The 16531-nt window shown below is 43.7% G+C and overlaps 1 protein-coding gene across 1 annotated transcript; it reads left to right on the top strand.

Annotated features, from left to right (window-relative positions):
- Positions 1–4011: 4011 nt before the first annotated feature.
- MLF2 (myeloid leukemia factor 2) lies at positions 4012–14867 on the top strand. The gene is made up of 9 exons (XM_033925537.1): positions 4012–4164; positions 6401–6475; positions 6615–6747; positions 11291–11326; positions 11554–11607; positions 11700–11828; positions 11913–12072; positions 13089–13323; positions 14144–14867. The coding sequence occupies exons 2-8, from the start codon at positions 6423–6425 to the stop codon at positions 13259–13261; spliced, it is 738 nt and encodes a 245-aa protein (XP_033781428.1). The 5' UTR covers positions 4012–4164; positions 6401–6422; the 3' UTR covers positions 13262–13323; positions 14144–14867.
- The last annotated feature ends 1664 nt before the right edge of the window (positions 14868–16531 follow it).

The following is a 16531-nucleotide window of genomic DNA, read 5'->3' as shown; positions in this document are numbered from 1 at the left end:
AGCTTGGGCGGAGCTTCCCGGCGTGGTGCTCCTGACGTCACTTCCGCTCTGGCCTGTTAGTCTTCTCCATGAACAAGCAGGACCAAACAGTCACACATGTGGGGTGATGTCACAACTGACCTTGTCTACCTTTAAAGGTTTCTGAGCTCGTGCACTTTGTTCCTTCCCTAAGATTCCCATTCTAAGTTCCCTTCAGTTATTTTTTAACTGCCACAGCGGTTGGATGTCAACGAGCCACTGTCTTTTTTAACACTATTTTATTTAATTTAGTTAATTTATTTCTGACAAATTTCTACGATGGAAAAAAATCCCGGATTTAAAACCTCACAAGCCTCAAAACACTTTAAAATCGTAAGTGTTCGAGGCTTGTGCGGTTAAGGCAGAGCGAAGAGGAATGGGACATGGACAGGAACAAAACTCACAGGGATGGAACAGGGTAAAATTTGTCCCCGTGTCAAACTCAGATTTCAGCGCACCTTAATAAGAGAGCCTGTAAGTTTGAACCTGAGACCCTTCTGAGCTTCATCTTTCTCCGATCCTAGGTGACCTCCTGAGGTCTTTTGCAGATCTACAGGACTTCCAGAAATCCCATTTCTATGACCCCAGATAGTCTTCTGAGGCTCCACCCAGGTATATTTCTTTTTTAAAATAGATATACAATTACATTACATTAGTTTCTTTTATTCCGCCAATACCTTGCGGTTCTAGGCAGATTCCAAAAAAGGAAGAGATTCTGGTCATTTCCAGAAGATTACAGGGAAGCTATTGGTTGTAACAAATGACAATAATGATAAGAAATGTACAATGATCATAAGTAATATACAAATATACAGCAGTTAATTCAAGCAAGAAATCATCTAATTTTAACAGTCATCAAGGACACTCTGTATCAGATTGAACAATTAGTATCTCCTGTTAGATGTATACAGCAAGACCAGTACATGTAGTTTCAGTAAAAAATGTGCTTATGAGGTTCCTTCTACAAATACTCTGGAATTCATTGCCAGAGAATGTAGTGAAACCAGTTAGCTTAGCAGGGTTTAAAAAAAGATTTGGCTAATTTCCAAAGTCCATAGCCTATTATTGAGATGGATTGGGAGATATCCACTACTTATTCCTAGGATAAGCAGCATCAAATCTGTTTTGCTACTTGGGATCTAGCTAGGTACTTGGGACCTGGGTTGACCACTGTTGGAAATAGGATACTGGGCTTGATGGACCTTTAGTGTGTCCCAGTATAGCAACTCTCATGTTCTTATGTGAGCCATATCTAGGACAATCGAACCATAATGCCATTGTACAGAACCATGGTGAGACCTCATCTGGAATACTGTGTACAATTCTGGAGGCCACATTACCGTAAAGTTGTGCTTAGAATCGAATCGGTTCAACGGATGGCCACCAGGAGGATCTCGGGGCTAAAGGGTCTCTCGTACGAGGAGAGACTAAACAAACTACAGCTCTACACTTTAGAAGAACGTAGGGAGAGGGGAGACATGATTGAGACATTTAAATACATCACGGGACGTATCGAGGTGGAAGATATCTTCTTTCTCAGGGGACCCTCTGCCACTAGAGGGCATCCGCTCAAACTCAGAGGCGGGAAATTTCATAGCGACATCAGGAAGTATTTCTTCACAGAAAGAGTGGTTGACCGTTGGAATGAGCTTCCAGCGCAGGTGATCGAGGCCAGCAGCGTGCTGGACTTTAAGAATATGTGGGATCCCTACGAGGGTCGAACTGGAATATCGGTCGCTAGGTATAGACTTAAGAGGATGGGTCAGTAGGGTGGGCAGACTTGATGGGCTATAGCCCTTTTCTGCCGTCATCTTCTATGTTTCTATGGGCTTGATGGACCTTTAGTGTGTCCCAGTATAGCAACTCTCATGTTCTTATGTGAGCCACATCTAGGACAATCGAACCATCGTGACATCACAGCTGAGGTTGGCATTATGACATCACAATCTCAGCTCTGGAATGTTGCTACTCTTTGGGTTTCTGTCTGGTACTTGGGACCTGGGTTGGCCACTGTTGGAAATAGGATACTGGGCTTGATGGACCTTTAGTGTGTCCCAGTATAGCAACTCTCATGTTCTTATGTGAGCCACATCTAGGACAATCGAACCATTGTAACATCACAGCTGAGGTTGGCATTATGACATCACAATTTCAGCTCTGGAATGTTGCTACTCTTTGGGTTTGTGTCTGGTACTTGGGACCTGGGTTGGCCACTGTTGGAAATAGGATACTGGGCTTGATGGACCTTTAGTGTGTCCCAGTATAGCAACTCTCATGTTCTTATGTGAGCCACATCTAGGACAATTGAACCATTGTGACATCACAGCTGAGGTTGGCATGACATCACAATCTCAGCTCTGGAATGTTGCTACTCTTTGGGTTTCTGTCTGGTACTTGGGACCTGGGTTGGCCACTGTTGGAAATAGGATACTGGGCTTGATGGACCTTTAGTGTGTCCCAGTATAGCAACTCTCATGTTCTTATGTGAGCCACATGTAGGACAATCGAACCATTGTGACATCACAATCTCAGCTCTGGAATGTTGCTACTCTTTGGGTTTGTGTCTGGTACTTGGGACCTGGGTTGGCCACTGTTGGAAATAGGATACTGGGCTTGATGGTCCTTTAGTGTGTCCCAGTATAGCAACTCTCATGTTCTTATGTGAGCCACATCTAGGACAATTGAACCATTGTGACATCACAATCTCAGCTCTGGAATGTTGCTACTCTTTGGGTTTCTGTCTGGTACTTGGGACCTGGGTTGGCCACTGTTGGAAATAGGATACTGGGCTTGATGGACCTTTAGTGTGTCCCAGTATAGCAACTCTCATGTTCTTATGTGAGCCACATCTAGGACAATCGAACCATTGTGACATCACAGCTGAGGTTGGCATTATGACATCACAATCTCAGCTCTGGAATGTTGCTACTCTTTGGGTTTCTGTCTGGTACTTGGGACCTGGGTTGGCCACTGTTGGAAATAGGATACTGGGCTTGATGGACCTTTAGTGTGTCCCAGTATAGCAACTCTCATGTTCTTATGTGAGCCACATCTAGGACAATCGAACCATTGTGACATCACAGCTGAGGTTGGCATTATGACATCACAATCTCAGCTCTGGAATGTTGCTACTCTTTGGGTTTCTGTCTGGTACTTGGGACCTGGGTTGGCCACTGTTGGAAATAGGATACTGGGCTTGATGGACCTTCAGTCTGTCCCAGTATAGCAACTCTCATGTTCTTATGTGAGCCACATCTAGGACAATCGAACCATTGTGACATCACAGCTGAGGTTGGCATTATGACATCACAATCTCAGCTCTGGAATGTTGCTACTCTTTGGGTTTCTGTCTGGTACTTGGGACCTGGGTTGGCCACTGTTGGAAAGAGGATACTGGGCTTGATGGACCTTCAGTCTGTCCCAGTATAGCAACTCTCATGTTCTTATGTGAGCCACATCTAGGACAATCGAACCACTGTGACATCACAGCTGAGGTTGGCATTATGACATCACAATCTCAGCTCTGGAATGTTGCTACTCTTTGGGTTTCTGTCTGGTACTTGGGACCTGGGTTGGCCACTGTTGGAAATAGGATACTGGGCTTGATGGACCTTTAGTGTGTCCCAGTATAGCAACTCTCATGTTCTTATGTGAGCCACATCTAGGACAATCGAACTACTGTGACATCACAGCTGAGGTTGGCATTATGACATCACAATCTCAGCTCTTTGGGTTTCTGTCTGGTACTTGGGACCTGGGTTGGCCACTGTTGGAAATAGGATACTGGGCTTGATGGACCTTCGGACGGTCCCAGTAATGGCTAGTGTTATGTCCACATGTTGGTTTTTGTCCTTTCGGGGGTCAGTGCAACCTGGGGATTAATAAATGTCCGGCCGATCCCGCAGATGAACCGCAGCAGCCGCCATTTGCAGCCCAGGAGCTCGAGCGCCGCCTCTGCGCCTGCGCGCCCGCCGGCCCGGGCACGACGCTGGGGCGCAGCTTCCCGGCGCGGCGCTCCGACGTCACTTCCGCTCCGGCCTGTTGTCTTTCGCTCTCCTTCCGCTTCGGCTGCTTTTGCTTTTGAGGCTGAAGCGAAGCTGCCCAGAACCGGCACCAGGAGCGGTGGCGGTTGGGAGAACTGCGCAGGTGACGGTCGTGCAAAGAGAGCTCAACCCCCGCCACTTCCGCCCCCGGCTGCCCCTTTACATTTCTGGCTTTTGCCCCTTCTCTCCCTTTGCTTCTTACACTCTGCTGTTCCCCTTTCTCTGGTTATTGCCCCTCCTCCCCCCTCTCCTCCCCCAGCAGCTCCTGATTCTCTGGTTATTGCCCTTGCAGCCCCCTCCGTTTATGGTTATTACACTCTGCTGTTCCCCTTTTTCTGGTTATTACCACTGCTTTTTCCCTCCCCCTCTCTATATTTTTGGTTATTACACCTTTCTTTTCCCATTTGCAATTTCTCTATGTCTGGTTATTACCCCTCCTACCCCCTCTTTCCCCCCCCCCCCCCCGGCTGTTCCTATGTATTTATGGTTATTACACTCTGCTGTTCACCTTTTTCTGGTTATTACCACTGCTTTTTCCCTCCCCCTCTCCTCTATATTTTTGGTTATTACACCTTTCTTTTCCCCTTTGCACTTTCTCTATGTCTGGTTATTACCCCTCCTACCCCCTCTTTCCCCCACCCCCCCCCGGCTGTTCCTATGTATTTATGGTTATTACACTCTGCTGTTCCCCTTTTTCTGGTTATTACCACTGCTTTTTCCCTCCCCCTCTCTATATTTTTGGTTATTACACCTTTCTTTTCCCATTTGCAATTTCTCTATGTCTGGTTATTACCCCTCCTACCCCCTCTTTCCCCCCCCCCCCCCCGGCTGTTCCTATGTATTTATGGTTATTACACTCTGCTGTTCCCCTTTTTCTGGTTATTACCACTGCTTTTTCCCTCCCCCTCTCTATATTTTTGGTTATTACACCTTTCTTTTCCCCTTTGCAATTTCTCTATGTCTGGTTATTACCCCTCCTACCCCCTCTTTCCCCCCCCCCCCCCCGGCTGTTCCTATGTATTTATGGTTATTACACTCTGCTGTTCCCCTTTTTCTGGTTATTACCACTGCTTTTTCCCTCCCCCTCTCTATATTTTTGGTTATTACACCTTTCTTTTCCCATTTGCAATTTCTCTATGTCTGGTTATTACCCCTCCTACCCCCTCTTTCCCCCACCCCCCCCGGCTGTTCCTATGTATTTATGGTTATTACACTCTGCTGTTCCCCTTTTTCTGGTTATTACCACTGCTTTTTCCCTCCCCCTCTCTATATTTTTGGTTATTACACCTTTCTTTTCCCATTTGCAATTTCTCTATGTCTGGTTATTACCCCTCCTACCCCCTCTTTCCCCCCCCCCCCCCCGGCTGTTCCTATGTATTTATGGTTATTACACTCTGCTGTTCCCCTTTTTCTGGTTATTACCACTGCTTTTTCCCTCCCCCTCTCTATATTTTTGGTTATTACACCTTTCTTTTCCCCTTTGCAATTTCTCTATGTCTGGTTATTACCCCTCCTACCCCCTCTTTCCCCCACCCCCCCCGGCTGTTCCTATGTATTTATGGTTATTACACTCTGCTGTTCCCCTTTTTCTGGTTATTACCACTGCTTTTTCCCTCCCCCTCTCTATATTTTTGGTTATTACACCTTTCTTTTCCCCTTTGCAATTTCTCTATGTCTGGTTATTACCCCTCCTACCCCCTCTTTCCCCCACCCCCCCCCCCGGCTGTTCCTATGTATTTATGGTTATTACACTCTGCTGTTCCCCTTTTTCTGGTTATTACCACTGCTTTTTCCCTCCCCCTCTCTATATTTTTGGTTATTACACCTTTCTTTTCCCCTTTGCAATTTCTCTATGTCTGGTTATTACCCCTCCTACCCCCTCTCTCCCCCCCCCCCGGCTGTTCTTATGTATTTATGGTTATTACACTCTGCTGTTCCCTTTAGCAATTTGTGTGTTATTCCACCCCCTCTCGATATATATATTTTTGGTTATTACACCTTTCTTTTCCCCTTTGCAATTTCTCTATGTCTGGTTATTACCCCTCCTACCCCCTCTCTTCCCCCCCCCCCCCCCGGCTGTTCCTATGTATTTATGGTTATTACACTCTGCTGTTCCCCTTTTTCTGGTTATTACCACTGCTTTTTTCCCTCCCCCTCTCTATATTTTTGGTTATTACACCTTTCTTTTCCCCTTTGCAATTTCTCTATGTCTGGTTATTACCCCTCCTACCCCCTCTCTCCCCCCCCCGGCTGTTCCTATGTATTTATGGTTATTACACACTACTGTTCCCCTTTCCCTTAAGCAATTTGTGTGTTAAACCACCCCCTCTCTCTTCCAGCATACCTTATACCCAGAGCAGAATGTTCCGATTCATGAGAGATGGCGATCCTGAGGAGCCTCCATTGTTTGTTATGTGAGTTATAATCAACTGGCATTGCTAATGACTAGTGTACAGTGAGTGCCTTGTAGCGCTTTACAAATGCTTAGGAGTAGTAGGAAGGAAGATGACATTTTTAATTCTGGTGCATCTGTCCCCTCTTCTTCCCCTTCAGGGATCCCTTTGCCCTGCATAGGCAGCAGCTGAGCCGGATGCTTTCTGGAGGCTTTGGCTTCAGTCCCTTCCTTAGCCTGACAGATGGTGGTCTTTCTACAGTCCGGCCTCCAGTGCCCAATCGAAGGATGCAGGTATAATGCCGGGGAGGGTGGAAGGAATGAGGAATGGATGAGCTCTATGGTAGTTCATTTGCATTTATTTATTGAGTTTTATGTTTAAATGATTTTATTGATTTTCCTTGAGGACAGTACAAAACCAGAGAAACAATCTTACACAGCTTAAGTACCTCATGACATTAAGGTCCCTCCCCCTTGGAAACCACTATCTAGAAGATAATTACATAGTCAACAAGCATGCATAAGCGTTTTCCATAATGGCCAGAAGATGCATCACAAAGTAAAGGATGCCTGTCTAAGTATCACTTCAAAAAGTGTTGTTAAGGAAAATCCGACTTGTACAGACAATGCAATTATGATCCCTGTACACAATATGTACATCTATATACCGTATATCGTATAACCGGTATACTCGTCTCATTAACAGAATTACCCTTTACTCCCCTCTCCCCATCTATTTATTGAGCTTTATTTACCACTTGTTTGAAGGATTCATCCAGGATGGTGTACGGCAGTTACTTTAACGTGAATCTTACAATTTCATTAACAGCATAACAATGGTAAAACGACCAAATATAGACATGGAATAAAATTGAAGATGGTAAATTGAAGCCTAGAAATAGGACCAACAAGAAACTGTGTCCGAAATAGAAACATTCAAGATCCCTGTAGAAAAGCCACACACCAGAAGGCATAGTATTGTTTGTAGAGCCAAGAAAACAGGCTAAGCAAATTAGCAATCATATCCAAGTCAAATAGACCTCAGATGTCTTACTCCAACAAAAAAAACCCTCCACTTTAAGTATTCCACTTTATTACAGTTTTCAAAAACATTGCAAAAATGTGTCTTTAGGCACAATTTCATATCATTTACAGCTTACAAACAAACCCAAAGTCCAGCTATATTTTTTCCTCTCACATTCACAAAAAAGCTCAACAGTGGCCCTATTTCACCTCCAGCTTTATCAAGGGCTGCGACATTAATTCTCCATCAGTGATCTTTGCCTAACACAGAATTCTTCACCAAACAGCTCAAATAACATGGATATGCTGTGATGTCAACATAATACATTTTACATTTGCATTCAATATAAATTTACTAAAGCAGTTTACAAAACTAATTATACAAATAAAATTGGTGAGCATATAGACAAACATGATTTAATGGAATGGATTCAGCCAAGGGAAGTCTTGGCTCACCAATTTGCTTGACTTCTTTGAAAGCGTGAATAAACGTGGATAAAGGTCAGTCAGTTGATGTAGTGTATGTAGATTTTCAGAAAGCTTTTGACAAAGTTCCTCATGAGAGACTCCTGAGAAAATAAACTAAAACAAACATGGGATAGGAGGCAATGTTTTCTTGTGGGTTATGAATTGGTTAATGGATAGAAAACAGAGGGTAGGGTTAAATGGTCATTTATCACAATGGAAGAGGGTGAATAGTGGAGTGCCATAGGGATCTGACTGGAACTAGTGCTATTTAACATATTTATAAATGATCTGGAAATGGAACAAGTGAGGTAATTACATCTGCAGATGACAAAACTATTTATAGTTGTTAAAACATATGTGGATTGTGAAAAATTGCAGAAGACCTTAGAAAATTAAGAAAACTAGGCATCCAAATGGCAGATGAAATTTAATGTGGACAAATGCACATTGAGAAGAATAATCCCAAATCTTAGTTACTTGATGCTAGGGTCCACCTTAGGAGTCGGCACCCAAGAAAAAGATCTAGGTGTCATTGTAAACAATAAGCTGAAATCTTCTGACCAGTATGCAGTGGCGGCCAAGCAAGATACCAGGAATTATTAGGACAGGGATGGAGAATGCTATAGTGCTTCTGTATCGCTCCATGATGCAACCTCATCTTGCGTATCACATGCAATTCTGGTCATCACTTCTTAGAAAGATATAGTGGAATTAGAAGAGGTTTAAAGAAGGACCACCAAAATGATAAAGGGGACGGAACCCTTGTTATATGAGGAAAGACTAAAGAGGTGAGGGCCTTTAGCTTGAGGGGGATATAATAGAGGTCTACAAAATCTTGACTGGTGTAGAATGGATAACAAATGAATCCAAAATTTTTTTTCTCCCCCAGAAAATTTACAAAGACTAGGGGACACTCACTGAAGTTACATGGTAATACTTTTTAAACAAATAGGAGGGCCTGTCTCGCTTTTAAACATAAGCATATTTTTTTGCAGATTTGGGATGCTTATATTCAGTTTTTGTCTCCTAGGGCTCAGAGCTTAATTTTGAACTCATTCTAACTTGGGGGCTCTTTTTCTTTCCTTCTTGGGATGTACGGTTGTGGTTTTGCTTGGTTCGATTAGGGGGGATGGATATAAGGGGGGACCTATTGAAGGGGGCTGCTGGTTTTTCTTGTCTGGGGGGAGCTTGGTCTTTGATCGTTGATTGTCGGAGAGTATCAGAGTATACAGCTGGTTTCTTTATATTTGGAGGTTTGGGGTTGGGGTTCGTTTAGGGGGTATTTCCTTTCTACTGGTTATTGGGTTTGTGAGAATTGTTACCTGCTGTCTATTTGGCTGTTCCTACTCACTGCGTTTGATAGGGGGTCTCTTCTCTTGTGGGTGGGAGTGGGGGGTGGTTGGGGAGGTGCTGCTGGGTGGGGGGTACATTACGCTTGAAAATTCTTGATGACTGCCTATTACATCTGTTCTGTGTTCTTGCGTCGTGGTTTTGGAGTTTGTTTTGTTGTCATCAATAAAAAATGATTTGACCTAAAACTAATAGGAGGAAATCTTTTTTGACTTGAGAAATAGTTAAGCCTGCGTACTTGGTACTCCGTGCGCAAATTGATGTTTCTGGAGAGAGAATATTTCCTCCAAACTCCCATATGTACCACTTTGGGTTTTCTGGCTGGTGGGACAAGCCCTTTTGTGGGACTTGGGTCCATGCTGAGTTGAGAACTTTGGGATCATGGGGAGGACTGATCTTTTGATTTTTTTTTTTTTTTTTGCAGGAGGAATATGGGTTAGCCACTCGGGATGCTTATCATTATACCCAATTATGCTTGTTTTTACACAACAAAGCTATTTGGGATTTCAATTTGGGAGAATCAGGTTGTGGAACAGGCTTTACAGTCTGGTGTCTGTAGGGGTGGTATTTTGAGGTTTTAAGCCCTATTATTGCGGGAAGCGCCCCGGGATAAGCAGACCTGAGAGAGGGTGTTGGGGGGGGGGGGGGGTCTGTTGTGCGGGAAGGGCCTGGCAAAAGCTGTAAAAAAATATTTTCATCTGTCTGTCTCCTATACAATAGTGGAAAACGTTTTTAAAATGTATTATCAGTAGTATTACACCCCAACTCACTTGGCTTATATGTTTAAGGGCGTTAGTGCTCTTTGTTGGAGAAACTGTGGACAAACGGGGGATTTTATCCACAAGTGGTGGACATGCCTGGTTATAAGATCCTTTTATCAAATGGTGGGTAAATTAGTGGTATGTATTTCTAAGACACACTTCCCTTTATTGATGGGCTGTTGTTTACTGAATGTCCCTTTGCCTGCTCATACTCCCTCCATGCACAAATTGGTGGCTTATATCTTCACTGCCGCTAGATTGGTTCTGGTGGCGAGTTGGAAAAATCCAGTGCCACCTGGGTGATCTGTGTTATGTCAAATTAACAGCACAAAGGGGTAAGGGTCTGGTGGCTTATAAAATCTGGGCCCCCTACATGGACTAAAGAGATACATTGTGAAGGGCAGCTCCTCTTGGGGATATTTCAATATTATTTGATTTTGGTGTTCTCTTCTTTTTATGCATAGCCCAAGTATCCCATAGATAAGGTGATAGGGTGGGGGAGGGGGTTGGGATTGACTCTATGGGAGGATGGTTGTTATTATACTTGGTTGGATGTTGGGTGAGAGAGTTGGATCTCCAACACTGTTGATTTATTAAGTTGTACAAATCTTTTTGTATCTATATAGCAAAATTCTAATAAAACCAAATATAAAAATAAATAAATAATAAAGCCAGAGGATGTGGTAACACTGGTTAGTGTATCTAGGTTTGAACAAGTTTCTGGAGGAAAAGTCCATAGTCTGTTATTGAGACGGACATGGGGGATGCCACTGCTTGGAATGTTTTTACTCTTTGGGTCTATGCCAGGTACTTGTGACCTGGACTGGCCCCCATGAAGATAGGATACAGGGCTAGATGGACCATTGGTCTGACCCAGTAAGGCTATTCTTATGTAAAATTAAATAAAATAGAAAAAAGAACGCCATAAAATATAGGAAAGGCCTAACCATTCACGTAAGAGGGAAAAAAAATCAATATATAAACACCAATGAAAAACCTAGTAAGTACATATTAGAACAAACAAGATATTGTAAAGCTGTTCCTACAGTACAATGAAATATCTGACTATGTAGCCAGATGTAGGGGCCAAATGAAATATAGAGAGAAGATTGTTCAATGAGTGGGATGGAGGAGCTTTTCTGAGTGGGTAAAAGGTTGATTCTGGCATTGGAGGTAGTGAGCGAGTTTGGGGATCTGGACTTCATTGATAGCCTGTGCTCTTGTAAATCTTGCAGGCTGGCCCTCTGTCCCCCTATGGAGCACTGGGAATGGTGAGTGTCTGAAATGCTTAGAACGTCTGGGAGGTAAGTATTCAGTGTCTTTGCTCTGTCCGGAGCAAGAATTTAGTCCCTTCTAAAAAGAGGAGGACTTAGATGATGGTCACAAGGGTGGGGAGGGGGGTGAGACTCATGAAGATATTGAGTTTATGGGCTCCTGGGGAATCCTTGGAGAGAAAAAGATGAAGCTTTAATCAATAATCCATTTGTGTCTCTCACAGGGAGGTGGCTTTGTTGATATGTTTGGCATGATGAATGACATGTTGGGGAATGTGGTAAGAATATTCTACCCAATATCTCTGAGAGATCTCCTGACCCTCTCTTCTTGCCAACACTGACACCCTTTCTCTCTCTCTGTCTCTCTAAGGAGCAGATGACAAGCACTCCCAACTGCCAAACATTCTCTTCATCCACAGTCATTTCTTATTCTAATTCTGGGGATGGGGCTCCCAAACTCTACCAAGAGACATCACACACACGGGCCGCCCCTGGAGGGGTAAGTACAGGCTGCAAAGGGCTAGAAATGTCTGGGGATGGACTTGCCCCAGAACACTGACTCTCTCTCCAATTTTCCCATCAGATCCGGGAGACTCGGAGGACCGTCCGGGACTCTTGCAGCGGCTTAGAACAAATGTCAATTGGTCACCACATTCGTGATCGAGCACACATTGTACAGCGATCGCGCAATCATCGCACTGGGGACCAGGAGGAGAGACAGGACTATTTGAACATGGATGAAAGTGAGGCCCCCCCTCTGTTTTGTTGTGCTTTCCCCCCCCTCGCTCATGCATGCGCAAGATTCAAGACTGTTTCTTTGGCCTTGACGGTCTCTTCCTAAACAAATGCATAAAATGGGGAAAAGACAAATCCCAGACAATTCCTGAGGTTTGTTGCTGGTTCAGATTGTCTCTGCTTCTAACCTGGGTTCAGGATCCTCAGATTTTGCTGTTTCTCTTCTTTCCCCAGGATTTCTTGCTCATTTTTTTGGGAGGGAAATCTTTGATCTTCTCTTTCTTGGATACAGTTCTGCAGACAGAGTCTGGCTTCTTAAAATGTCTAATTCAGTTTTTATCTGCACATTTCTATTTTGTAATTTCTTAGTCTATATTTGACAGGTTTTGTTTTTGTTCAATATGTGAGGCCAAGGTGTAATATTCAAAGAACCTTACGCTCCTAGTCATTCTCTCCTTTAGACAACTTATTCTGGATTTCTCTAGGAATTCTTCATTCTTTGTTATGGCTCCTACTCTGGAATTCTTTGCCTTTTACCTTCAAGGCACAATTAAAGGCGTACTGCTTCTCTTTGGCAGATTTAAATGCTTTGTTCCCTCCCTTACCATATTGTTCATCCCTTTCCCCAACCTTTTTATTTTTCTTGTAATCCCTGACTCCCTCTTTCCCCATGTTCTCAATTGTTTTCTTTTACGTTTTGTCTTCTTTCTGTTCTTACCCTATTTAATTTGGGCTTTGTTTTATTTTTAATTTAATTTTTTATTGTAAACAGCTTAGATTTGCCTTCTGGTTATGTTATTCTGTAGTGTTTAATTTCTGTGTAGGGGTCTATCTGTTGGTCTTCTTCCCTCCCCCCCCCCCCATATTATGTGTATTGAGGTTCTAGGGCCTGGTGTAATAGTTGCAGTTACTGCAGGTGGGTTTGCTGTAGAAGTGCTCAATGTTTTTTGTTTCTGTGGCGCTCCTCTGGTTTCTCTCACCATGTCTGATCTAATTTACCATTTGTTCTCGCAATCTCTCTCAGGTGAGGCTGGAGGTTTTGATGAGGAGTGGAGGAGAGAAACATCTCGTTTCCGGCCACAGCGTGGTCTTGAGTACCGGCGACAGGATGAGCGCCATGGAGGAGACGGAACACGCCTGGCCATCCAGGGACCCGAGAGCTCTCCAGCAAGACAGTCCAGGCGCTATGATTGGTGAAAGAGGCTTGAAGCCTTGCGGGGGTGCCTTATAGACACCCCCACATCTACATGCATCCTCTTGTAAGTGACCACTGCTCCAGCTATCGTTTCTTCTCTTCCCTGGGATTAGACACCATTTTTTCTGCTCATTAGTTTCTGGGAAGCCTTTGATATTTCACTCTGTTCTTTGGGAAATGGGCATAACCTGGGTTCAGGATCCCCCAGATTTTGCTGTTCCAGCTGCTATTTCTCCCCTTTCCCTGGGCTTAGACACCGTTTTTCCTGCTCATTCTGGGGGGAGTCATTGATTTGCTTTCTCTAATTTAGGTCCCTTATTCTGTGCTTGGTAAGGATCTGTCTCAATATGGCTGGATGTCGGGTTGTTGTTTTGTAAGCCCCAATATGTTATGGCGGGTTTGCTTCCTAGGTGTGAGGAGTGTGCTTTTTGAAGGGTTTTGGGGGATTTTCCTGAATGGAGGGAGTTTGTATGGCTGTTAACTATGGAATGTTCATTTTTTATACGGTAAATAGTAAAGGGAGGCATCCTAGTTCTGTCATGAACTCGTCAGGGGGATTTCTGTGACTGCAGAGGGTTTTTTGTGCAGGTTTTTATGATGGTTAACTGTTGTGATGTGTATTGTGTTATGAATGTTTGTTTATAATCCTGGTGCAGGGTGAAAATGGAATGAATGACTGAACAGGAAGTATAGGGTTCTGTCCCATTTTGTGCACTTTACTCTGAGGATTTATTGAAAGATTCTCACAAATATTTGTAATAGTTTTTCTACTGTCTCTCTAGTCAATAGTATGGTTCGTAGTTAAAACTGGCTGTTCAGGTAGGGCTTCTGATTGGCTGTAGCTGTCCCTTCCTTTCTGACTCCCACTTTCTCTTTTTCTGCAGGAACAGGCGGTCATTTTTTTTCATGCCACGGCTCCCCAGATGCTGCCAGAAGACCTTGCTCCATGCCATGGCCAGTCTCGCCAGCACCAGCAGGAGGTGCTGGTCACTGATACAGCCTTACCTTTCTAGGTTAACCTCCTCTCTGTGTCCCACTCCATGCCACTGGCCTGCTTCCTGTGCTGCTCATTCCACTAGTGGAGGAAGGGTTTCTGGTTTCACTCTTACTTGGTAGAGGGATGGAAGCAGAGGAACAGATGATTTAAAATCATGTCTGTAAGAGTGCTGCAGTCCTGCCTGTGTCCCCACTGCTTCTGGTTGGGGAGAGGTCGCCTCTTCTCTTCTGTCCCCTTAGGGATTGTGTACATTTTTATATTTCATGCCTTTACTTTCTGTAGTAATGTGTTGGCCTCAGTGTTTTAGAGGGCAAATCCCTACCCTTCACCCCAAGACATTGTTGGCAGGATTTTTAGATGGGAAGGGTTTGGGGTTATGGTTCTCTGAAAGAGGAGCATACAGGGGCTGTGGGAAGGGTCTCCTGTGCTGGCCAATTTGGAATATTAACTTTCAACGGATCAGCGTCTTTGCATCCCTACCATGTTTTTATTGACATCTTTTGTTTTGAGGGATGCAGAAAAACAGGTTACTCATAACCCCCTTTTTGCATTGTGAACGTGGAAACTAGACTACATGTTTGTTAATATTAATTATAATAAAGGAAATTTAAGGAGAAGAATGTGTGTGTTATATCAGAGGAGGAGAGGAAACCTGATGTGTAGTACACACAAGGCTTGAATAACACAGTTGTGGGGGAAAGACAGCTTTCTGCTGTATAGGAGATCTGGCCATAAGAGAGATTCAAATTTGAGCCCTAGATGGAGTTCAGAGATTGCTTGAGTACTGGTAAAAGGCATTTGCTCTGAGATTAGGGCTGTTATGGGTGTTGAGCTTCAAGGATCAATCGAGCCGGTCCTTTTCAATATTTGGCAAATGATGATGATAATATTTTATTTATTTAAAATTTTATATACTGCATAAAAACTATGCGGTTTACAAAATTACATGCATGCATATTAAAAATACTAAAACATGTTTCAACAGAACAAACACAGTATCATTAATAAAACCTTTCAAATTCATCCAACAAGATGGAAAGAGAAAATTCCATAAAAACAGGACGGTAAGGCTTCTGCAGCAAATAGCATTGGCACGTGAAGACAGTTTTCAACATTTTCTTAAAGTTCAGTCTCCCATCACAAAATCACAGGATACCAGGCAGCACATTCCAGAGCTTGGCACCTGCTACGGACAGCAGTTTTGCCCCAATTCTAACATCTTACCCTCCAAATTCAACTTCATTCTATTTTCAGGGTTGATAGATTTCAAAAAATCTCCTTTAGTACCCTTGGGGAAATGTGATATAAGATTTGCTGTAGGATTGAGAGCATCTTAAACTGGACTCCCTGCTGCATAGGTAACCAGTGCAGTTGTTTCAACATGGGTTATTATACGAGTCATTCTTGAAACCCCGGTAATCGATCTTGCTGCAGAGTTAACTAACATCTGCAGTGCCCTCATCTTCACTTTAGTAACTCCCAAATAAAGAGAATTGCAATAATCCACTCTACTTAGATGTTGGTATCATCCACAAAGAAGCAAATCTTCAGCAATATCATTTATAAAAATGTTAAAAAGAACAGGCCCAAGAACACAACCTTGAGGCACACCACTGGTAACCTCCCTTTCCTCAGAGCGATCTCCATTGATCACTACCCTCTGTCGCCTTCCACTCAACCAGTTCCTGACCCAGCCCGAGGGCACTCGGTTTATTTATTAGACGTCTGTGTGGAACACTGTCAAAGGCTTTGCTAAAATCTAAATACACCACATATAGCGCACTCCCTCTATCCAATTCTCTGGTCACCCAGTCAAAGAAATTGATCCAATTTGTCTGACAAGATCTACATCTAGTGAATCCACTCATTGGGGATAGCTTGAAAACCTGACTGGCTGAGGGTCCCTTGGGATAGGTTTAAGAACCACTGGTCTAGATAATTTGACAGATAACATTTATTCTTTAGCATCCCTCCAGACTGGCACAGAAACGGATGAGTTTACATTCTTCTGCCAGCATGTGGAGACTGAGACACTAACTTTTTGCTGTAGTATGAGTGAGTTATGCAGTCCCATCTACAATCAATCTTGTTAGCGATGAGCATTTTTAAAGGGAAAAAGTGCTCATTGTGTGTCTGATGAGCAGTGAGCACGGCTGGCATGTGCACAAAGTACTCCAGCCGCCACGAAGGGGAATCCTTGTCAGCTTCAGATGCCGACAAGCAGAGTTCCCCTTTGTGCGTGTACTGCTCATCGGCTGCAGGCAATAGGGAAGCC

The sequence above is a fragment of the Geotrypetes seraphini genome, chromosome 16 (assembly GCF_902459505.1).
Source record: "Geotrypetes seraphini chromosome 16, aGeoSer1.1, whole genome shotgun sequence".
In the NCBI taxonomy this organism is placed as follows: domain Eukaryota; kingdom Metazoa; phylum Chordata; class Amphibia; order Gymnophiona; family Dermophiidae; genus Geotrypetes; species Geotrypetes seraphini.
Note: the sequence above shows the minus strand (reverse complement) of the source record. Positions and strands in the feature narration are given on the sequence as shown.